The following is a 25,414-nucleotide window of genomic DNA, read 5'->3' as shown; positions in this document are numbered from 1 at the left end:
TATAGTTAAAAGTAATTACCTCAGCAGATTTTATGAAATCTGTTTTTAAATTTAAATCATGTTGATTCAAAAATGAATAATATGTTTGTCGCCATAAAATCAAATCACTCCAAAAATTTAAATTATCTCCAATCCATGCATTTCTGTTATGCCAAATCTGAATTAATGTATCAATATTATTGATATTTTCAGGTGAATGAAACAAACTATTTTGAATATTTAGTGCTTCTCGTACTTCAAGTATCTGCACATATAGTTTAATAATTTAATAATTTAATTGTAATATAACATAATCATTCTAATTAATTAATAAGTATAATCTAATCAACTTACCAATTGGGAGGCTTGAAGTAAAGGAATATGAGCATTGCATAAATACTTTGGTAATATTTTCCATTCATTAATAATTTCTATAGAAGCAAGATCAATGTGTTCCTGAACAGTGAATATAACTTGTTGATCTAATTCTTTTAATCCTAACATTCCCAAATAAAAATGATACTAAAAACAAAATAAATTATTTATTAATTAATAAGCCTAACAAATAACGTAATACTTAATAATTAATTTGAAGTCATATAAATATGTTCCCTCTTAATAAATCTAGTTTCAGGAAAAACCAAACTCATAGAAGTAGTTATACATCAATCAAACATGATAAAGTGTAATTTTGTGAAAATTAATTATTATTATTATTATTATTTTTTATAAAAATATAACAGTTACAAGTAAATAATAAATTATTATTATTATTATTATTTGAAAATCACCTTCCACATTAGTTTAGTTGGCCAAATATTCTGTTTATTTTCTAAATACCACCTTAAATCATCGCAAGTAGACTTTTCAATTGCAGTTTTCCACCTATATTCAATATTTAACAAAAAATTATCATCTTCTAATATATGTTCAGTTAAATAACTCCATTCGTTTAACTCCCTTAAGCATCTGCAACATGTGCATAATAATTGTATAAATGAATCAGTTTAGACCACTGTAGCAATGTACCAAAATCAATATTTACTTAGTTAAACGAATCTTTCTAAACATGGTATCTTTATTATAAGATTTAGTTTGGTAAATTTTAGTTCCATTCTTTTCTTGATCTAATAATTCTATATACATCTGTGAAGCTTCCTTAATGTATCCTTGTTGCTCAAGAGAAAATGCTTTTTTAGTAGCTTCACATTTTATAGTATTTTGAAATAAACTTTCTAGAACATCTTCTTCCCGCAATAGAGAATACATTTGAATCATTCCTTCAACAGCTTCCTTAAAAATAATGTATATTATGTTTAAACAAAATGTTAACACCAATAAAATAAGAGTATTTAGTTTATATTACTAACATCCTTTTTGTCATGTACATAGTAACTACATATATCTTCCATTTGATCAATGACTAAATACCATAAATTAAATGTTTTTCCAATGTATACCATTTGGTAACTAAAATAAATATTTATTTGTATTACATATCATGTATAGCAGATTTTTATGATAAATTGAATCAATCAAGATAAATAACATACGGTTTAAAATCTATGGTTGGTTTACAAAGGATAATAGCTTCATAAAAAGCTGTCATAAAGTTATTTCTCATTTTACTTTTTGCCAAAAAGTTGATTGCCCTTGCTGATAGTAAGTTTCGTTGTTCATCACTAAGCAAACTCCAAATATCAGGAAGTAATGATATCCATAAATACTTAGCTAAGTCCTCATCAATAAAACTCAATTGTGCTAAAGAGAAACACATATCAAACGTAGAAATATTTTTTACTTGATATGAAATTGAAGAACTATTTCTAGTTGAAGTAGCATCCTAAAAATAAATATATAATATACAATAAAAATGACAAAAGAATATATTTTTTTCTTGCAATGTATCTTACAGTTTCATCAGAGACCACACTATTCTTAATGACTAATAATGGAAAATCTCCTTGGAGTTTAGTATTTTTTGATATTTTTACCATTAACAGTTGAACATAAAATGCAATTGAAGTATCTACATTATAACTTAATTCATTAGACATCAAAGTAAATAATCTCATGCATAATCCGCCGTTACACCATAATGTATCATAAAAATTTAAGAAGTCATATCTTATTGATGAAGATTTGCAACTGATACCATATTCTATACAATCCGAAAATTATAAATTTAAATTATTTTAACATCATGTACTAGTAAAAATGGGTAATTATAGATTTTCAAAGTCAATAAACTGTGTGTTGGTAGGTTAAACAACTATGCCCTGAATATCATAATTTTGGGATGACTTGGAAAAATGTTTAATAAATTGAAATCTAGTGAGAGAAAGTATAATGAACTGTAAGTTTTCGGTTATATCATATTAATTAGGAAATTGAATAAAGTAAATAAATCAATTAATAAAATGATAAAATAAAGTAAATTATGATGATTTAAATATTAAAAAAATCTGGAATCATCAACAATAATTACGTTACTAGCTTTCATGCTGTATAATATCTATTATAAAAAAATGTACAAAGTAATTAAATAAGAAATTAATTCTTAATTCATATTAATATTTCAATTATTATTAAAACAAAACATATTTCCCATAAATATTATTAAATACATTTTTCATCATATTTAGCGTAATCATCTTTATTTTAGCAATATATAAAAATTATACTTTCTAATTATCTGACAAATTTTTATTTAATTTAAAATATTATGTTCACAACTTTTTTGTTTTAATTAACTAAAACCTATAGGCTTTAGTTTAATATTTTTCACTATTTTATTTGTATAATTCATTTTGATGAATCCATTTATTTTCAAATTTATAACATAAACATATAACTCTAATATATAGCCTTAAAACAAAATACCTGAATATTTCAAGGTTCAATTTATAACAATAATTGTATAATTTTGGAAAGCGGTTAATAAAAGTGATGGTTTTTAAAATTTTTATAATTTGACAGTTGAAAAATACAGCCTCATCCCTACAAATTTCAATCCATTTGGTGATAATCTAAAAAAATAATGAAAATATTTAATAAAATTCATTAATTAAAATAATGAAAATCAAATATATAAAAACAAACTTTTTAATATTACAACAAAGTATTGATTAAAATAATTTAAAATAATTTAAATTTAATTACGTTTAAAATAATTATCATTATTCGTTCATCAGTAGTGGTTTTTATATATTCTAGAAGTGTCGAGTTTAAGAATACTCCTTCAGTAGCTTCAGATAAATCTTTCATGTAAGTAATGACAAGTTCAAAACATTTTAGTTGCACTTCAAAAGGTATATTGTTTTCAAAATCTCTAGCTCTGTCCAAATTTTCTATTACTACTTTTTCAATAAATACTTGTTTACCAAGACGTGTCAATGTATCAACATGAGTTTTTAGTATTTCTAAACACAATACCTTAACATTTGGATTTCCATTATCTGTAAAATTATTCATACATTCTTAATTTAATAACAAATATGTAGTTATATATTTTAATTTATCAAACTTGAAAGTTTTTATTATTTCTACAATAATTTATTTATTTTCAGTATACTAACTTTCATTAAATTTAAACATTATATCTCCCATAGTATTAAGTAATTCGTTATTCATATAATTTGGAAAATGTATTAACGAAACTTTTAATAATGTCAAACTGATTTCTAATTTATTTGAACAATTGCTATTCAAACCCTCTGAAACTATCTAAAACATGCATTTATTAAGTCAATTAAGTCAATTAAGTTCTATGATTGAAAAGTTCATTCATACCGTTTGTATATATAAATGCAGCTTTTGTAATCCTTCATTTGATGAAAACGTTTTTAAAATATCAGCAATGAAATTTAATATTCCTTCATTAACCTAAACATTAAAAAAAAAATTATTAATATAGTTATAAATGAAATATTAACAATATTAACTATATAAACTTTTAAATAAGAACTAATAATGCTATCTCTTTATATAATAAATAACTAACTTGTTTGACTTGCTGTATATTGAGATGTCGATTAGTTACCACAACTTCTCTATGACTATGAGGACTGCTTAACGTAGATCCCTATTAAATTAAAATAAATAATTACTTTTGTATTAAGTTTGCGCACAACATTTTTTAATCATTTATTAATAATATTACTTCAATAAATGCAAATTGAAGAAATTTTATAAGATGATCTTCAACAGGTTTTATAGCTTCTATCATTGTATCTTGTGGTAAAACGTTTAGCAACAATGATATAGTCTCAAATGCTGCTAACAAATTCATTAAACTTGCAGTAGAATTACCATGAATAGATTTTGGGTTTTTTTTAAAAAGTTGTTCTTTTTTCAGAAATGAGTCACAAAGTTTTTCAAACCATCCATATTTTAATTGTAGTTTCATAGTATCAATTGGTTCAGTGGTTAATATATTTTTAAATAACTTTCTACTCCGTATTGCTAATTTACTTATCAAGCTTTCAGGTTTATCATCGTGTGTCTAGATTAAAGTTAATATAAATTAGTTCAAAAATAACGAACATTTATAGTTATAAATTATAATACTACAGTACCTGGCACCCAACCATTGCTAAAAAGTTCAAACAGTTTTCAATACATTGAGATGATTTCTTTTTTTGTGGAGTCGTATTAATATTCTCTGCTTTAGATTGGGCATCATCAATTGAGCGTTTAAGAGGCAGTGTTAAAGTCTGTTTAATAAAAATAGTAAAACAAAATTATAACAATTTATAAAAATACATTATCAAATACATTACCAAATCTGAAGGGGTATCCGTAAGTTCCCAGCTTATTATCAAACATGCCAATTCTATTGCAGTATTTTTAAAATCAGGTATATTGTTAGTTTTAGCAATAGGAAATAAAGCTTTTATGATGGTATTAATTAAAAACTCTTTAAAAGGGGAAAAAAACTAAAACAATATATAGTTACAAACAGTTCAGTTTTTATAAAATTCATACAAACTATAATCATGATATAACTTACAGTATTATATTTAATTATAAATAAACAAGTATGATGTATTGTTGGCACATTTTGTGATTCGTTGCACAATACCCTCTTAATGAATGGAACTAAGCTCTGCACACTATTATTCTTTACATAGATATCAGAAACTATTATGTGTAATGAGTAATTTATTACTGGTAATGCTTCAGTATAGCTAGCTTTTAAAAGCTCAAGTTTTATCACTAGAAAAATTATAATAAGTGAGTAAAAATAATTTAAACAATGCTGTGTCTAGTGACACAATGTTCAAACAAAATATTTTAACTACAATATAACTAATATAAAGAGTATTGTATTTAAATTATGAATAATTAATAATAACCAAATAAACTAACTTTGACTAAGTTTTTCTACTTTTGAAGGTTCTTTATATAACATTAAATATGTTAAAACCAAAAAGCAATGATATTTGACATTTATATCCATTGTACAATTAACCCATGAGCAAGATATTACGGAATTGTGTATCAATTCCCAAACACTGTCATTGTAACTCAGTAAATCATCAACTAACAGACTAATAAGTTGGCATAAGAATACCTTAATTCCATCAAAATCACATCCATTCAATACAACTCGAATGTTATGAAATATCTAAACATATAAATTAATAAAAAGCTATAATTAATATAAAATAATATAATTATTTATTTATTTTACCATATTATACTGATACACAAAATATTAAATTCAAATTGTTCTAAAGCTTATAGAATATAAAAAAAATTTAATTATCATAAAATATTTTTCTGTATTCTGATATTACATTTTAATAATTAGGTAAAAGTTTTATTTCTCTGTATTTAACATTCATATTATCTAAGATGGATAAAATTTTTTAATTATTTTAAATTAAAGAAATACTTACTTTATTTAAGACGATTCCAATTATATTTTCTTCAGATTTAGATGGATATAATAATTGTTGTTTTTCCCCTTTTTTAAAACACATTGAAAAACATGGTAATATTATATAATAAAGTATTTTTCCTATAATATCAGTATTAATAGTTCTTTTTTGATACAATTCAATAAATTTAAAAAAGACCATTCGTCTCCATTTTATGGTACTTGATTGTATTATTTCATTTTCTATAAATCTTCTGAAAAACTATTTCAATAAAATTAAAAAATATAAGAACATAAAAATAACAAATAAAACTTACATTTATATCTATAGGAAATCGATTTGAAAACGCAGGAAGTATTTGAAAGAGGATAAATACTTCATCATTATATTTTCGATAATATGCTAGTATTATTTTTATTAGCATTTTAGGTTCATTCCATTCTGTTGATTTAATAGCAGCTAAATTTTTATAACGCTCCTTAAAATTATGAAAGTAAAAAAATTAACATATGATAATCAATGCCTTAAAAAAAAACATCAGGTGTAACATAGTTTTGGAGAAATTCGGTAAGAATGAAAATCATCACAATAAGCAAAAAACCAAGTTCAATTGAAAAATGGAGATATCAAAATTCTAATTTGTTAAAAGTTTGTAATAAGACTAGAAGGGGTAAGAAGTATTATTATTTCATATTTTAATGTTTTGGTAAAAAAATATATTTTTTTTTATTATTTAATTATTTCTGAAAAATAATGGAAAAAAATAGCCATTTTATAGAGTTTATTTTTCTGAAAATATTAACATTTCAACATTTTATTTTCATTAATTACCTGATTTTTAATATTTTTACTAGTTTCGAGAAAATTGAGAATTATTTGACTCTATAGTGTTGTCAAACATGTGACCATCTATCCCGTGCTTGTACAGACAGCGAACGTTTTCAGTGTGCCTAGCAATAATCATATTTTAATAATTCACAATTTTTCTCGAAATTCGAAAAAATATTAAAAATCAGTAAATGAATGAAAATAAAATGTTGAAATGTAAATATTTTCAGAAAAATAAACTCTATAAATTGGCTATCTTATCCCTGAGAGTCTTATTCTAAAACCAAAATTATGATATCTCTATTATTTCAGAAAATATCGCAATGGGTAAATCCTCAAGGACACACTGTATATTATAAAGGCTCAGGAGCGGATTTATCCTCCTAATTCCTCCTTACCAATGCCTTTGCTTCATAGACCATAGGTTTGAGAGTTGTTTGAATATACAAATGTATGTTTTGAGTAAAAAATATTAATATAGTTATACTTCAATATTTATAATATAACTTTAAAAGTCACATAAGCAACAAAAAAAAAAGTGAAATATATATGTTATGGTAAAAGTACGAATACCGGTTAAACCTAGGATTTACCGGTAAATCCTAAGTTTCTCCGACTATTGTTGGTAAATGTCCGAAATTCGGACATTTATCAATTGATTTCGGTAAAACCTAGGATACACAACATCGTTTGGTCAAACCCCGAATGATTTTTATAGTTCGGACTTTTACAAACGAGATTTGGTAAATCTTAGGATAAACAATCACTGTTAGTAAAAGTCCAAACATTTTTACCAAATTTATTAATTATTATTATTATTTAAGTTTATTAGGTAGGTACTACATCAATGCCTATAATATATTAAATATACACATTTATATTATTGTTATATATTATGACAACTAAATTGTGATGGGCTTTTTTCTTGATTATCATAATAATTATTATTTAAGTATTGACTTTGGGAAATTTCATTTCGACTTTCATATACATCATGATAATGGAAAACCTTGACACGTGTACCTAAATACTCATACAATCAAATCACTATCAATAGATAGAATCACAATACAATCAATTTTTGCATTAGTATTTAATAATAATAATAATAATAATAAACAGCATTACAGCAATCATATTGTGTAATAATTATATAAATTCGTTGTCATAATATATAACAATAATGAATAATATAAATGCGTGTATTTAATATATTATAGGCATTGATGTAGTACCTACCAAGTTAACTTAAATAATATTTTTAACTTAAATAAACTTAAATAATTATAATAATTAATACATTTGGTAAAAATTGTTGGACTTTTACTAACACTGATTGTTTATCCTAAGATTTACCAAATCTCGTTTGTAAAAGTCCGAACTATAAAAATCATTCGGGGTTTGACCAAACGATGTTGTGTATCCTAGGTTTTACCAACAGTAGTCGGCGAAACCTAGGATTTACCTGGTAAATCCTAGGTTTAACTGGTATTCGTACTTTTACCGTAACATATATAAAGAATTTTGTTAAATACAATTAAATAAATTTGGTTCTAATTTGTTTTGGTTCTCAAAAATATTATGTTTAACAGAAAATGTTGTGAAATGGAAGTTTGTAATATAAAAATTTTGCTATGATGCATAAGAATTTTTAATTTAATTGTATAATGTGAAATAAAATATATAAAAATACTTTATACTGAGGACCGGTCCAAATATTTAGTAGTATGCTTATGATTTTTTTTGAACTAAAAATCCATTTTTTTGCCACTTGCGCCAAATTATAAATTATTTGAATACTTTCATATTGAATAGTTCTTGATGGGTCTAAATTTATGTAAAAAAAAAAAAGAATAAAGAATAAATAACACAAGATACTAAATGACAACTAAAAACATTAGCATAATATAACAATGTATGTAAATTTATTCTATTAAAAGTTGAAGTTTTAAACATAATGACATTGGCAAATTGCATACCATTTAATTTTTGTCCTGATGGAATAATATAATACAATAGACTATAGAGGTATATATAACAGTAAAGGTATGATTATCAGGGCTATTCAAAAATTGAATACAAGAGCTTTTTAAAGTGCACTTGTATCTGTATAAAGTTTCCGAGCCCTGATGATTGATGATTACTGGGAATTACTGTGATTACTTTACTATGAGTTGTATCAAAATTTAGGGTTATCATCAAATACATTTTGGTAAATTATATTTTATTTGGATACTTTATTTTGGTAAATACCTAGTTATATTTTGCTTATCTATAATTTAACTAAATTAATCAGTAAAAGCCTAAAAATCAAACAGTTACTACTTTACAGTATGCAAAACCTAGATTTTCCATATTTATGCTTGTGCCACATTGCTTTTACTTATATAATAATTCAAGTTAAACCATAGTTATATACTTAAAAACACGGTTATCTACTCAGGTTAGGAATCGGTGTATGCCTATTCATTGCGAGCCACGACCACGTGGCATGACTGCGAGTTAACAGCGCTAGTAGTCATAGTACCGTCAATATTCAGTTATTACTTATTTTAGTATTTAGTATTTACTATTTACATAATTACATTGTTCTTTAGCCCGGTTATGGGCTGGTGCTGTGTAATTGGGTGCACGTCACAGAAGAAATTATTAGATATTGGGAATCTGGCACTGAATCGACATTACTTGTCAAGGTAAGTAATTTATTATATTTCTAATATTTAGAAATTTGCATAGGTAGTAGGTAGGTATATTTTAGTTTTAAATCAGTGAATTAAGTCTATAGGTCCTATCTATAATAGTTGTATGCTTTCAATTTTATAAATCATATACATTGTCAAGTAAAAAAGTCAATGGAGAAAATACATTTGTTTTTATTTTATGAAGGACATTGATGCCTACATGTATAAGTGCCTACTTAATTTAATTTAAAATATGATAATTATCAATGTCTACAATTTAAATTATAATACAAATTTTATATGGTATTGATAATACCTATACAAAGGTGATCATTCTCATTTTAAACTGAAGTTTAAATAGCAATCAGTTATTACTGATACAATTAGGAAAAACAATCTCAGATACAAAATTAAAACCATTTGAATAAATAATATTTTTTTAACTGTGGGTAATAAATTAAATATGGGGTAGTATAAAGGGAAAACATATGAGCAGGGGGCTATGGAAGAAGGAGGTTATTTAAAAGTCTCTGGGCGCCACTAGATGTAAGTAGACAAAAACCATCCCCAAACAATGCGGATCATTTCCAAAATACCGCGCCTTAATAAGGCCAGTTGTTTTTGAGTCTATAGAAAACAAAAGAAAGACAGACCGACTAACATCAAATACTATATATGACAATACGGGACAAAAATGATAATAGTAAACTACATAGTCCCCTGAAAATACTCAAAAGCGCTATATAATATGTATTTTACAATCCTATAGATAATTAGAGCGCGTTCATAACCAGTTCAGGGGGCGTACATGCATAGACTAATGGAGACTTTTCTACAAGTCTATGCGTGCGTACATGTGTCTCGATTTTTAATACTAGTTGTCATTAATAGACAATAGTACCTATTTGCTAACATCTTATGTAATATATATTGTAGATGTTTTAAAATCGAGCTCTATAAAATAAAATAGTAAAAAGTATAATGATATTGTGTAGCGTAGTAATGTACTAATGTGGCTGTCAGTGGTACCAGGACTACTAGCGCTATAGTTAACTAATCCACCGCTTTGGTCTGCGTTATCTCACTCCGATTCCTAACCTGAGTATATAAACGTGCTTAAAAATAAACACAAATAGTTTCTAATATAGAAAGTATAGTAGTATAGTATTATAATCATTTAAAAGTTTCTATGAGTTCTAATTATCAATAGCACACAGTTGTACATACAATTAATTTTAAAATATTAAAAATATATGTTGAAAATAAAAACTAAAAACTAACCAACTCTTGAAGCAGACAATAAAATTTCAAGATGTGTACAGTCTGATGTCAACACATTTCTGAGAGATCCACATTTGTTATTGCGTATCATTGAATTAAAAAATAAAGTCCAAGTTGAGTTCTAAATTAAATCATTTTAATTACAATTCAATATATTTTTTTTCAATATATACTATAATAAGGTAATGTTATTTAAAAAAAATTCAAACCTTGATATTTTGCTCTAAAAAAAATAATTGAATACAGTCTACTGGAAACTTCAATAAACATTCAGTCAAATGTGGATATAATCTATTACACAATTCAACATTTAAAGTGTTTTGATTCAAAATAAATTCACAGATTTCTTTAACATGGAAAAAATGTGTTTCTGTTATTTGACTAACTATTTGTAAAATTTTCTCTAAACTTAGTTCAAGTTCATGTATGGATGTTTCTTAAACAAAAAATATTAATTAGAGGTACATAAAAAAACTGTTTAGTAATTTTGAATTCTTAAAACAGTTAAGATTATTTTAAAAATAAATATAATTAATACTATTGTTTGCTTACTATGAATACAATGATTTTGATTGTTCATTAAATATTTAAATGAATTTAATAAAGTAGTACAAAACATCTTATTTGGACATGACGGAAATAATTTTGTTACATAAAAAATGTAATTAATATTTATTAATGTAACCTTTTCTGGATCTTGAAACAGATCATTATAATATAATAATAATTTATCAACCTAAAAAAAGATTTAGTTTAATTTAACTAAAAAAATACTTTTGCACAACATTTTTCAAAAATTATTTTACCATTTTTAATTCTATGACCAGATTAATTCGATGAGTTTCTAGACATCGGTACACTATTTCTTGCATTTTAAAATCAGAACTCATTAATGCATTCAAAAATATTTCAAATGTTAAAATATTATCTGAATTTGCCATAAACGTTGAACAATGTACCAGAACTTCCATGGCTGTTTGACGAAATTCAAATAATTGAGTAGATGTTAAACATTTAAACATCTTTATTGAATTAATTTCTTTATTATCACTTTTGCATATGATATTGATCATATTGAAATAAAATATGTTTATTTTATTTAAAAGGTCTACAATGGAAACAAAATAATTATAAATTAGATTCAAAATTTTACAATTTCATAATATAGTTAAATCTACATAAATCACTTACCAAATTGTTCAGTAGGTATAGAATTCAAGGCACAAAATATGTGCCCTTTCATAATACCAATTTGAGATTTGAATGTATAAGTATCAAATAATCGATTTCCCGGAATTGCTAGTTGAATTTGCTTATGGTAAGGCTCCAAAGTATCCGAAACCGATTTTTGTTGTTTTTTAGCCATTAAATTAATAATTTTTATTGACTAAAAAAAAAAATGGAATCAGTATAAAACATATAATTAAATACTTGTGAATGCATTTGAAACAAAAATTATAAAATATATTATATTTTAAATATTAGGTTCAAACAGCTTATTAATTAACAGGAATTTAAAAAGTAATAGTATTTTCATATTTAGTAGTTTTATAACCTGTTCTCTGAGTAAATCGTTAGGGCCAGTTATGTAATCAGTCATCTCCAATAAAATAGTATCCTGTATCAAATCATGTGATGGATTAATTGGTTTAATCCAGTAAAGCCAGTTTAACATTTTTTCTAGATTACTTTCAGCAATTTTTAGAGCACCAAATGTTAACTAAAATGTACATAATTTAGTTATAAATATATGTATAGCATTGATAAAATACAAATTATTAATAATAATACATGTCTGTTGAAATCGAAAAATATAAACAGTGTGGCTCTAAATGTATTATCAAAATGTTTAATAAACCAATTGGAATAATCATTAGCCTCAGTATCTTCTTTCACTAAATTTGAAAACAATGTTTGTAGTCCCAAGCAACCTCCACGTTTTCGAATCCAACTTAAATCATAACAAAGTTCACAAAATTGTCTAAACATGTAAGTAATAAAAGGAAAATAAACCACCTAAAATAGTAATACGTCTGTAATTAATATTTAAATAAATAAAATGTATAATCATATTAAATAATTAATACATACATTATCTCCTAAGATATTGTGCGATTCTCTTAAGATAAATTCTGTTGCTGTTACGCCAAAATGAAAAATACTTTCCTTTTCATTTGATAATACTGCACAAATAGCATCAATTATAACATAAGGGTTAACTTTTAAAGCATACCCATACGAAATATCACTGAAGTGAATCATGGAAATATAAATAATTCTTTTGAAGATTTCGTTAAAAATTTTTAAAGCGTCTTCTTTCAAACACTCATCGGCACAGCAAATCATTAAACCTAAATAGTAAATATTGATAAACTTAAAACTATACATTTTAAAATACAGCCAATCTTCTGGTAACTTGAATATAAACCACTATAGATGTAATATTAAAATTATATTCAACAACAAAAGGAAGTTATTATGTTTACTATTTAAATAAAAATAAAATTTGTAGTTACCAGTTAATGCTTTAATATATGTTTCATCAATAATAGTATTAGTATACTGTAACTCATCATCTGCAAACTTTTTTATCAATGTTTCCAATCTGAAATTTACAAATAATTTCTATAATATTTCAATCATTAGAAAAATAAGTGTTAATTAATTGTATGCTATTAATATTATTAATAACAACATCCACCATACAAATGCCAAACAATAACTCATTCTACTTAATTCTCTACTCAATAACATTATATAATAAGCTCAAATATTGTAGGATTTAGATTTTTTCTCATGATTAAAATTTATAATTTTAAACATAGAAAATTAATGTAATTTAATAACCAGCTTATAAACTTAAAAATTCAGCATATTTCATTAACTTTTCAGTTAAGGGACAAATCAATAATTCCTAACTCAATATAATTTGTAAGCATAACAATTGTCCAATCATTCATATAATTATTCATAAAATGTTATTTTATTTTGATTAAATGGTAATTAATATAAGAAACACGACATAGGTACAATAAGTTTATTTTATCTTATAAAAATCATTATTAAATTATATGTTTGTATATTTTATTGATTGAACAGAAAAATATATTTATAAAATATTATAGGTAAGTAAAATCAGGCCATATTTCATAAAATAAAATTGTATTTAAGAACCAAAAATTTGCATAATATGAATTTTTATAAAAATTAATTGGACAATTACACAACCACAGACGGCACTGTGGTAATGTGGCTACTACTTTAACTTATATACTAATAGGATTATTAATATATACTTTTTTTGGAAATTATATGTTTTATGTTGAAAAGTTACTCGTCATGAATTTTAGTTTGTGAAATTATACATTAATACATTTGCATATGTGTTATTTTCATGGAGATTCCTAAGAAATAATGTGAGTATAAAGAATTATGTAAATATTATATATTTTATACACGTACTTCATTCAAGACACAAGTTTTATAGTTATCCTACTATAAACAATATATAATTGAAAACTTTTTAAAACATATAAACACATTTCATATTAATGATAAAAACAAAATATATGCCTATAATATTCTTTTTATTGATAGTTTATTAAGATTAAAATGTTAAAAATTAATAATTATTAGTTATTTATTTATTGTTATATATAAGCTATAATATACTGTGAGAGAACAAACTTTAAAAAACACAAAAATACAAGTTTTTTAATTTGAAAGAATGTTACAATTCTAAAAAAAAAAAAATTGTATAATGAGTTATGAGGAATTGAATAAAGACGCACGATATCATTGGGCCGGGCTAGTCATACTTGCTTATCTTACAAGTGTAAAAGTTTATAATTATTTTCCTTTAAATAATATTTTAGAATGTAAATATTCATAGCATGTATGTGTATTCATTACATATGTGATGTGCTTCTATGCAAACATAACATTAGTGGAACCAGTGGTTAAATTGGGAAAAATGTTGAAGGGGGGTGGGGGGGGGGGGGTTATAGTTACCAAAAATTTAGTAGCATTCCCAAATTTTTACCAAGTCTGAAGCTAATCAAACTATTTTAAGAAGACTGGAGGGTCTAGACCTTCATCATTTTTATTATTTTTCATACTTATTTGAACATAACATATTTATGATAATAGAATAAAAAAAAAATTTTCTCTTAAGAAAAATGATCCTACCTATAAATATCATGCCTGTACTCAAAAATAAATTTAAACTCATAGCCTGAAATGTTAAAAACAATAAATTTAAATTTTAAGTAAACTAATTTTATATATTTCATAACATAAGATAAATAAAAACTAATTTATACCGAACATCAAGTTAATAAGTATCTTTTTAAGAGCCCTTCCAGACTTTGGAGACTTTAACCACTGAGTGGAAATAAGAAATTTTATAAATTTTTAAGTGTTTTTGAAAGATTTAATCTTATAAAAAGTCATTTTCATTACTTATACTTTCATTAGTTACCTTGGTAACTGCATAAGTCACTTATCTCAACATGACATAACCAGCTATTATCTTTTTAGACATCTTTTTTAAAATTTTAAAGCAATTTATTGAAATTTTGAAATTTCTATCATTTTAGCACGAAATTTCACAAATTTGTATGTAAATCAAACACACAAAAATTGTTTTTAGGTAAATAAATGATTATGTAAAGTGAACAACTTTTATACATGTAAGATGGATATTTATATCAAGTCCGGCCCAATTACGTCATACTAATATTCCAAACACCATTGAATAATATGTTTTCCACGTTGAATTTTGACCAAATTATTTTTTAAAGCTTTAACTGAAATAATTTAATATTTAATAATGATTTCCAAAAAAAAATTTTTTTGTGTTGTGTGTTTTAGGTAGCCTTAGTGACTGTAACCCAACCTGTGGGTATTTTATCATGCCGAAATTTTTCGAGTGGAATACTCTGGCCACTCAGAGAGTATTTTAAAACTTTAAATATAATTATTATTTTACTATAATTTATATTTAATTCTATAATTTATTTTTATTTTTATTAGTTAAACGGCCTTAGCCCTTTTTGACATTAATGTTAACTATTTTACATATAAGCGATAACAGTTATAGTAGAGAATACATTAATCTTATATATATACATAACAAATAATTTACAAACCATCTTCTAAAATAAAGACTAAATTAATTTCTTAATGTTCTAAAAGACATTAAATAATTATTTTACAAATTATCTGAGACCATGTAAATTTAATTTTTGTGTATAAAATAAATGTTGAATAGATTATTATACTATTTCAACCGTGCTTAAATTAGAAATAAGTTAAATATTGCATACCGAAATAATGAAGAAACTTTCACATAAATATTATATAAGTAGGTCATTAAGGTTTAGAAAAAAATACTAATAATTAAAAATTAGGCATTCGTGTAGCAGGTGATCTACTACTTAATTTTAGGCGTATCAGGTAATCTATCGTATTATATTAAGTGCAGTTGGTGATCTACAATTATTATTACATATTATTGTTTTATAGTATATAAGTATATAATAATTTTACTATACGGATATAATCACTTGACTGTAAACCATTCTAAAAATGTTGTCGGCCCTTTAACAGTAACAAACACCCAAGACAGTTTTTAATTTGTACGTAGATTACTTGATTATTTGTCCTTAATTCACAAATCACCAGTTACACGAATGCCAAAAATTATAAAATGCTAAATTATAATACTTGATATTTGACAGTAATTGTGAAATTCTATAAGAATCATATTCCATTGATATCACTAGATACCCACTTATAACATTCCAACTTTGTAATCTAATGAATTCATCATCATCCAAAATTAGAGCTTGGACAGCAGTGTGTATACCCTATAACACATAAAAAAATAAATAAATAGTGTTTAGATAATTTACAATTTAATTCAAAGAAGGAGAACATTTTTAATAGATATTGATGAAATAAAATCTGTAAAAATTATGATACTTAATTTATAATTAATAAAAGTTTCAATGAATAATTTAATATACTATGTTCTAGGACAGTCATCAAATGTATAAATTGAATTTATACAAATAATTTAAAGTTGAATCATAACAAAATTTAATTTGACTAAAAGTATATCATTTAAGTAAAAAAATTAAATGTTTAATTCTTCCCATTATTTATATTGTATTTGTATAAAGGATAACCAAAACCAATCTATTAATATAACTGCAAAATATTACCCTTAAATCATTCCTTATTTTTTACTTACAGGTGCAACATTCATTTCTAATAAGGTATTGTTATAGCCATCAAACGTCAAACATATTTTAGGTTTCTTAGAAACTTGATGAAATTGATCTTGAGCTTTAAGGGGGTCTGTATTCATAACTGAACTTCTATTGAGACCTCCAAATTTTCCAAGTAAACTTCAATAAACAAAATAAATATCAATGTTAATGGTAATAATATAAACCGAATATTCTCTTGGCAATTAAATTCACCTAACAGCTGGCAGTGAAATTAACTCATATGGGCTTCGTACACAATCACATAATCCTTTCATGATTTCATTTCGAACTGGAAGAACAGGGTCATCTAAAAACTGAACTGGCAACATATCCAAACACTTTTCTAAAATACCAAGACCCTATTTAAATTTAAAAAAATAAATTAAAATCTTAAGTCATAAATTAAAATAATTATCACTTACATATTTAATTTATTTATAGTACAGTGTTCATTAGCTCTGACAGTTGTATTTTATTTTTAGTTTTAGGTAGTTAAATTTCTTTCAACTATTAGTTATTTTTTAATTTCATCTTTAGTAAATGAAAACCAAAAATAAATTGAATCTTGTCTTAGTTAGCAAAATGTTAAATGAAAAATTGTTTAACTCAAGAGAAAAATTAATTGCTAGGAAAATAAATGACTCATGACTTGGAGTAATTTTACAACTCCGCATAATTATAAACATTTTTGTAGTTTGTAATTTTGCAACCCTACATCTTTCAACTTTATACCAAATATATTTATGCACGGCATTTAAAAAAAAAATATTTTGTCAAGCTAAAAGCCTAACAGTTTTCAAAAAGTTAGAAATTCTAAAAGAAAAAATAAACTTAATAATTATAATGAAAAATAATGTATAAAATATCAAGTTTTTGTTTTAATAAACTATTGATACCACCTTGCATAAATTAAGGTTATTAAATTATGTATATATTCGACCATTTTTTTTTTTTAGATATAATCTAAAATATACATTAACCAATGACAATGTCATAATATTTTCAAAGATCTTAATATATTTAATTTATGTAAATTTAGAAAATAGGTTTCAATGTGAATTGCATTCTCTTCTGGAGGTCCGAAAACATTGCTTTCTAAGTACATAATTCATTTTATACATCAAGAAATTTAAAAATTATTTTTTATTTTTAAGGCTTTTTTATTTTACAGAGAATTTTTGACATTTATAGTGCATTTTTATGTTATTATGTCATTTTTGTACAAGAACGGATAACAATTTATTAAAAGTTCCATTCTAAAGAAATAAAATAAAATATTATTTATTTTGTCTCGTTGTATTTGGTTTTATAATTTATTATGTTTTTACTGATACAATTTTCAGGGGGAAATTAATTTAATTAAATCATACGAATAATTATTAAGAATAAGAATTTATATAATATTTAATGACAAAAAATTTGTTTTTAATTCTGTTATGAGTATTGAGTGCATTAATTACTTTTAGGATATTTTTCATGTTTTTAGATCATTTAAATCCATTTACTAAATATAGTTTAAAATATATAATACATATAAATGTATATATCAAATATACAATAAAATATATTAACATAGAATTAAATAAGACATATACATACTTGTGGTGTCAATTCAGGTATTTGTAATGAATAAGCAATTACTGACAATAGATCCATTATATGAGAATGAAGAACAACTTTAAACACACACTCCGCCAAACACAACTCTGCAATCGCAACTTTTAATTCAATTGAATCACTTGTTAAACTTTTATAGTATGATAGTAAATCTAGACAAAAATAAAAAGAATTATTTAAAAATATGATTTTGGCAAAGAAACTAAATTAAATTTTCTAAATTAATTTTTCTTAATGAAACAAATATATGTATAATAATTTTAAACAAACTTGGATACAACAAGTTTAATTTATTACATTTTAGAATTTAAACGTAAAAGAGTAAGTAAAATAACAAATTTACACAGTAAACTATTATGTTGAAAAATATAACAATATTTAAATCAAGACTATTAAAGTATTTAATTACTATTATCTATACAAAGTAATTAAATATATATAAAGTGTGTCAATCTTCAAAAATTACTAAAAATTACCAATGAATATTTAAGCTAAATGACATTGGTTTAAAATAGGATATTTAGGAGATAAAAGAGAGTACCAAAACAAATATTTAGCAATAATTCAAAATTAATAACCCTTTTGTTACGATTGTGTGTGATGTAATTTACTATTTTATAAATTCTAATGCCAATTTTTCTCTACAAATTTGATGCACATTTTTAAAAGTTTTTTTTTCTAATTAAATATTAAACAAAGTTAAAGAAGTTTGAAATTCACAAATAATCTAGCTAATTATACGTTTTCATACACTACTCTAATTTCACTTGTAAAATAAAATAAAAAATAATTTAAGGTATAAGGATCACAACATCGTTTGTATTTTCATTATTTAATAAGTTTTGGTATGTACTTATGATTTATCTATGAATGAATATTCTTTTAAAAATATCAGAGATATTGCGAGAATAAAATGAATATGGTTAAAATATTGTTAAAAACACTAGATTATTAGTACATTTAAACTTAACACAACTCTGTCAACATTATAATTAAGTTTATAATGAAAATTCATTTTTAAGAAAGCATGATTTATTATGCATTTGTGTACCAAAATCAGGGGTTAAAGTGGGGGGACGCAGCAGGACTCAGTCCCCTTACCTCTGACGGCGGTTAAAAAGCGTCCCCTTTAACAAATTAGGATTTTATAGATTAGACATTATACCTAAAATTATGTATGGAACGCTTATAACTTTGTGGAGACATTAGTCCACTCTGGATTTTTCCCCACTTTAACCTCTGACCGAAATTCCAAAAGAGTTAAAAATTTGAAATATTTTCAAATGTGTATTTTGCAATTTCTTATACCTCTAAAATATACAGTTTCAATCTATGATCTTGCTGCTTAAATATTTGATGGTACCTATTAGCATACATACACAAATAGTAAAGTAAACACTACACCCGCTTGCACAGTCTCCGTCTCACAAATACATAACATAATAAATTGTCCATTCTGAATGATCCATTTAACTCCGATATATTTGTTAAAATTATTATTTTAATTTTTAAGTGGTTTATGATTGAGTATTTTAAAATTTAAACAATTTAGAATTTTAAAATACTCATAAGTCACTTTAAAATTAAAATATAAAATAACCTAGGAGATTCGCTGGATAATATTTTTTTTCTAAATTTGATAACAGGTTAATTTGTTTCAATAACAAACATAACAGAGTTAAACAGATTATTTAGAACATAAAATTTGCAATCTTATGTGTTTGTATGATTGAGACAATGCATGCGAGTATAGAATTCTCTTAAGGATTATTTAATATTAGATAATCCAATCAAAAGCTTTTAAAAATAGTGAAATAATTATAAAGAGTTGTAATACCGTCAAACAGACATCTAATTACTGAATACATAGTTTCTCCGAATTCATAACTTGCCGTCTCGACAATAATTAGCATTGTTTTTAATATCCCAATAAAAAATATAGGGTGTTCTGTATTTTGTAAATTTATCTTCAACCTAAATAATATTTTTTAGTAGTTACATTAAAATAATCATAATATTAAAACATTGAGCATATGTAAAATATTTTTTATTTTGGATAAGTTATTATTTATGTAATTTATTTACTTTTGAATTATTTGATAAATGTATTCATTGTGTTTATCATCACTATGATTTAATTTGACATTTAACTGAATCAAATCAATCAAATCAGATAAACGTGATTTTTCATTTTCATCAAATAAATTATTTAATATATAATCAAATATCAAGCTGCTAAAAATTGAAACCAAAACTTCATCTTTCAATGCCATTTCAAAGACTAATGATTCTAGATTATTAGCATAAATCTGTTTAACTAAATGATCCCCTGTGATCAATGTCATTAGATGATTTGGACTGATACACGAAAGCTGAAAAAATAAATAAATATTAAACATATTAACAACTATTATGTCATCAAAATAAAATATTGTAGAATTTGAAATAAAAGAAGTAAAAACAATCAACATTAATGTAAAGATTTGAAAGCGTTAATATTTAAATAGTAAAATAGCCAATCCATTTAGCAACCATATTTAACTATAATTAGAAGAAACTATAAGTTATAATTTTAAAGAATCTTGATAAAATAAAAAGGCCGCTTAATAGTAATTTTTCTATAACAATTATTATCAATTACAAATTTTAGTATATGAATATTATATTCAATTAAGTAAGGTTAGTTTAATTGTGTAAACGTTTAAAAGGAAAAAATAATGTTTCAAAAAATATCAAAGAATCCTTTCAAAATAATACTATTCTAAAATTCACAAGAAGGAACTTCCACAACAATCTATTTTTGTTAGGTAGTGGTCAGGCAATACCCATTTCCATACATCCATCACTACTGAGTCAACCATACGAGTATTATATGTCTGTCGTTGAGTTGTGCTAAATTTATCTAGATAATTATTCAAATAAAAATGTATTTGATTAATTTGAAAACATAATTATTTAAAAAAAAAAAACTATTCATATGATTTTTTTCATAATTATTCGAATAAAATAATACTTCTACATAATGATTTTAATCCTTCTTGTAAGTGTACATGTATGTAAGTATGTACCTTTACCACAGTAGTAACTATATATAAATATAGAAGATGTTATTAATAATATTTTTGCACTTATTCCTAATAAAAAAAATATGATTTACAATCATGTAACTTAAAATAAAAAACCAGTTATTGGTTTTAATAGTAGTTTTTTTTTTTTAAATTATTAACCATGTTTACTCAGATAATTGAGCGCCCTACATATATAAACATTGTAAACAATGTTAGAGAATTGCCATCATGTGCTTTCTCTGTCTTAAAAAATTAAAACAAAGGAAATTTAGATTGAACAGAACCAATTACATATTGTTAGCTTTAATATATGAACAAATTGACCAATGATGTAAGAATACCATCTAAAGCATTTTATAAACTCTAAATAATATTTCAAATTTAAGTAAATTTTAGCCAAGAAAATATTACTTTTACAACATGCATAATTACCTATAATATCAAATAATGAACAAAATCTTATGAGATAAAATCTAGAAAGTAAATCTTAAAATATTCTAAAATTTGATTCCTTCCAGTGTTAAAACTAACAACACAAAATTGGTTATGCTAATGCATATTAGATTGTATGTTTGTAATTTGGAGACCACACAAAATGTAGGTTAAGCATATATTTGAAACACAAACAATCTGAAAAATATAATTTAAAATAAATTTACTTACAGCACTTAGTATTTCTTTGACCATTTCTTTTTTTTGCAATGGACAATCAAAAATTTTTAATGACAATAATGAATTATTTAAAAAATGATAAAATGTTTTTTTATAATGATGGTGGATTAAAAATTTTTCTCCTTCAATTTTTACCTAAAATTATTGAGTTATTATTAGTTTTATGTTTAAACAATGTACCAAAATATAATTACAATAAATTGAAAAACTGTTCTAATTGCTGGAAAAATTATTTTTAGAAATCGTTTAGAATCTGCTAAAGAATAAGGAGCTATTTGTGATGGATGATAACCATACTTAAAATCCATTTTTTCATTTGATTGTTTTTCTAAAAAATACAATAATGTTATATAATATAATATACATGTAAATATATCTGCAAAAATACAAAAAAAATCATTCAATCATTCAAACCTAATAAAAGAATATTAATACATATATATATATTTAGGTATATACCAAAACATAGTTAATATTTTTTTAACATGCCAGAAAAATAAATTTTATAGTAAATGTGAATTTTTATTTTGATTCCTTCCCAAACTAGTTTTGAATATTAAAAAATATATCAAAGATAACAAAATTATACTTACGAAATTTTATATAAAGAGCACCTCAGTGGTTATATAAACACATAAAATAAATGCTCAGGAAAATTAAAAAATGTATTATTGTTTAAATTGAGAAATAATAAACAAACAAAAAACACATTATGCAAAAATATTTCAAAATGGCTCACACCAAAATATAGATATAGAAGAAACAAAACAATAATAACTATAATTAAATATCAAATAAAGTTAATTAAATATATATTATAGGTCAAACAATAAAATACTGTTTTATTGAAGATAAATTTTAAATACATACTTCAATACTAAAAATTAAACCACTTGTAACAAATTCAAATATCACAATAATTGTACAATATATTTCACAATAAAAAATTTTTAAATCATCTGAAATATTAAATTTTATCATACCTGCCAAAATAGATGAAATGGTTTCAATAACATTTTCTTTAGAAATGGTACATCTGGAAATATAGCAAATAATTGAATGAAATTATAGGTAATAATATTATATTAAATAAATACGTAAGTAAAATATTACTCAGTTATCTGTGGCAAATAAAACTTTTTAAACTGCTTCAACTTCAAAACAAAAATATGAAATACTCGATAAAATAAATCTATTAAAGGACTCTTGCCTTTTTCAATCAAATTCAAGTTTGTAATGGACTGATTTTGTCGTTGAACAATATAACTTAATACATTCATGACCATGTTACATAAATTAATTTGAAATCTAAAAAATTATATGAATATAACAAAAGTTGCATTATATTATTTACAGATAAAACTACAATTGAACAATAATTTATAAAATACTTGTATACAGTTCATATGTACTATAGTACATATGAATTTACAAATGATTTTCAAAAAAAGGTATTAAATTAGTTTGACTTTGAGATATTTAATTTTCTATGGTAACAAATTTATTACTTGTATATTAATTAACTTACTCAGGTTGGAGAGTAGGATCTAATAAATTAGAAAAATGTAAATGAACTACACGAACTAAAAAATTTAATGATAATTGACTGTGTAAATGTGTTATAAGATGATCAATATATATATAAGCTTTAGGTCTTAGTGAAGATTTTGAAGACCAACTTTTTCCAGTAATTAAGGTCTCATCTAAAAATTTATCCATATATGGCAAAAATTCTATAAAAATAAAATCATGAGAATTATATATGACGTATTTTTTTACTCAACTTTTTAACATATTATCCGAACATACCATGTTTGAAATCATTAAGTACAACACTTTCAAACCCAGAGAGCAATTCTGAACGAATGCTAGTAATATCTGATGTTACATTACAGTTCATCAAACTTATAATTTTACCAGGCAATGAAGGACAATGTATACGAACTCCATCCTTGATACCTTTTACGAATTGTGAAAAAAAAAACAATAACCTCACTTGAGCATGTTTTAAATCTATCACTAAATCTCTGTGATCTGGTCTGAAATATAATTAAAAACATAGAATATATATAATTATTGTAAATTAATTTTTAATTAATACTATTATAAAAACAATTAAGTCAATTACTTATAAGGGATATCCAAATTAAAAAATCTCACAAGTACTGGAATCAATTCTAAAATGTCTTTCTTAAAATCTGGAACTTCATTATAAAATGAATAATATATTTTCAATAGCGATGCGATTTCTTTCAAAACTTTAAATGATAGCTTTCCCATTGGAACAAATGCATACTAAAAATAAACAAAATATAAATATGTTTTATTAAGAATTGAAAAACTAGACTTCAAATTAAGTTTATAAAATTAATAAGTAAAAAAAAAATTGTATATAAAATACTTAAACTTATAACAGTTTACAATAAATAACATAATAAATCATACCAATTATGTGTAAAATATCAAAATAATAAGTAGATTAGCATATTATTCAAAAATAAATAATGCTTATTATATTTTAATTATGGGTGATCAAATTTAAAATATAAATTATATTTTAATATAATTAAAATAATTTATAAGTATGTTTGATGATTATTATAAATGTATAACAAAATATACATAAATATTACCAATACTTACATTAACAGAGTTTCTTGTAACAGTTGTAGGTACACGAATAGTAGTGATTAATACTTTTAAATCAGAAGTCTTTTGAAAATTAAAAATTTTCTCTAGGCTACTTGAATTGTTATATATTTCCTTAATAAACATTAACAATTTAAAAATCTGAAAAAATAATTATTTGCAGAATTATTCATATTAATTATTCATAGAACAATTCTAAATTGGAAACCAATGGGAATGATACCATGAGTAAGACCCAGGAAAAGGTGGCTGGATGTTATGGATAAAGACATTGAAAGACTGGGAGTACAGGAATGGAGGGAAATAGTTCAGGACCATGAAAAATGGAGAGATATTGTGATGGCGGCCAAAACTCTTAGAGAGTAATAAGTGCCAGAGAAAGAAGAAGGATTATTCATATGGATATATAATATTTTTTACTATATCTTCTAAAATTTTATAGTTTTACATACAACAACAAACTAAGTGCCAGATTGATA

General features: G+C 23.8%; 1 protein-coding gene across 1 annotated transcript in view; it reads right to left on the bottom strand.

Moving 5' to 3' along the window:
- Nucleotides 1-25,414, bottom strand: part of LOC107164346 (transformation/transcription domain-associated protein-like) — a 42,494-nt gene that overhangs the window by 13,353 nt on the left and 3,727 nt on the right. Inside the window, exons 5-47 of the mRNA XM_089214936.1 lie at nt 24,930-25,076; nt 24,415-24,581; nt 24,096-24,325; nt 23,815-24,019; nt 23,400-23,594; nt 23,270-23,322; nt 22,481-22,614; nt 22,278-22,421; nt 20,632-20,918; nt 20,384-20,520; nt 18,529-18,698; nt 17,143-17,288; nt 16,911-17,067; nt 16,382-16,524; nt 13,171-13,259; nt 12,746-13,005; nt 12,446-12,670; nt 12,210-12,374; nt 11,846-12,041; nt 11,461-11,762; nt 11,207-11,390; nt 10,864-11,090; nt 10,655-10,775; nt 8,386-8,519; nt 6,181-6,342; nt 5,883-6,125; nt 5,350-5,608; nt 4,991-5,196; nt 4,761-4,916; nt 4,557-4,694; nt 4,142-4,483; nt 3,983-4,063; nt 3,772-3,864; nt 3,558-3,705; nt 3,142-3,437; nt 2,855-3,008; nt 1,893-2,158; nt 1,533-1,822; nt 1,350-1,449; nt 1,025-1,272; nt 771-948; nt 334-501; nt 20-244 (exon numbers count right to left, since the gene is read on the bottom strand). Of these exons, the coding sequence (XP_089071062.1) occupies nt 20-244; nt 334-501; nt 771-948; nt 1,025-1,272; nt 1,350-1,449; nt 1,533-1,822; nt 1,893-2,158; nt 2,855-3,008; nt 3,142-3,437; nt 3,558-3,705; nt 3,772-3,864; nt 3,983-4,063; nt 4,142-4,483; nt 4,557-4,694; nt 4,761-4,916; nt 4,991-5,196; nt 5,350-5,608; nt 5,883-6,125; nt 6,181-6,342; nt 8,386-8,519; nt 10,655-10,775; nt 10,864-11,090; nt 11,207-11,390; nt 11,461-11,762; nt 11,846-12,041; nt 12,210-12,374; nt 12,446-12,670; nt 12,746-13,005; nt 13,171-13,259; nt 16,382-16,524; nt 16,911-17,067; nt 17,143-17,288; nt 18,529-18,698; nt 20,384-20,520; nt 20,632-20,918; nt 22,278-22,421; nt 22,481-22,614; nt 23,270-23,322; nt 23,400-23,594; nt 23,815-24,019; nt 24,096-24,325; nt 24,415-24,581; nt 24,930-25,076 (7,971 nt within the window). The remainder of the gene's footprint in view (nt 1-19; nt 245-333; nt 502-770; nt 949-1,024; nt 1,273-1,349; nt 1,450-1,532; nt 1,823-1,892; nt 2,159-2,854; nt 3,009-3,141; nt 3,438-3,557; nt 3,706-3,771; nt 3,865-3,982; nt 4,064-4,141; nt 4,484-4,556; nt 4,695-4,760; nt 4,917-4,990; nt 5,197-5,349; nt 5,609-5,882; nt 6,126-6,180; nt 6,343-8,385; nt 8,520-10,654; nt 10,776-10,863; nt 11,091-11,206; nt 11,391-11,460; nt 11,763-11,845; nt 12,042-12,209; nt 12,375-12,445; nt 12,671-12,745; nt 13,006-13,170; nt 13,260-16,381; nt 16,525-16,910; nt 17,068-17,142; nt 17,289-18,528; nt 18,699-20,383; nt 20,521-20,631; nt 20,919-22,277; nt 22,422-22,480; nt 22,615-23,269; nt 23,323-23,399; nt 23,595-23,814; nt 24,020-24,095; nt 24,326-24,414; nt 24,582-24,929; nt 25,077-25,414) is intronic.

The sequence above is a fragment of the Diuraphis noxia genome, unplaced genomic scaffold, assembly GCF_037042655.1.
Source record: "Diuraphis noxia isolate RWA-SAM2 unplaced genomic scaffold, SU_Dnox_SAM2 contig0001, whole genome shotgun sequence".
Lineage (NCBI taxonomy): Eukaryota > Metazoa > Arthropoda > Insecta > Hemiptera > Aphididae > Diuraphis > Diuraphis noxia.
This window is presented reverse-complemented; position numbering and strand designations above follow the sequence as displayed.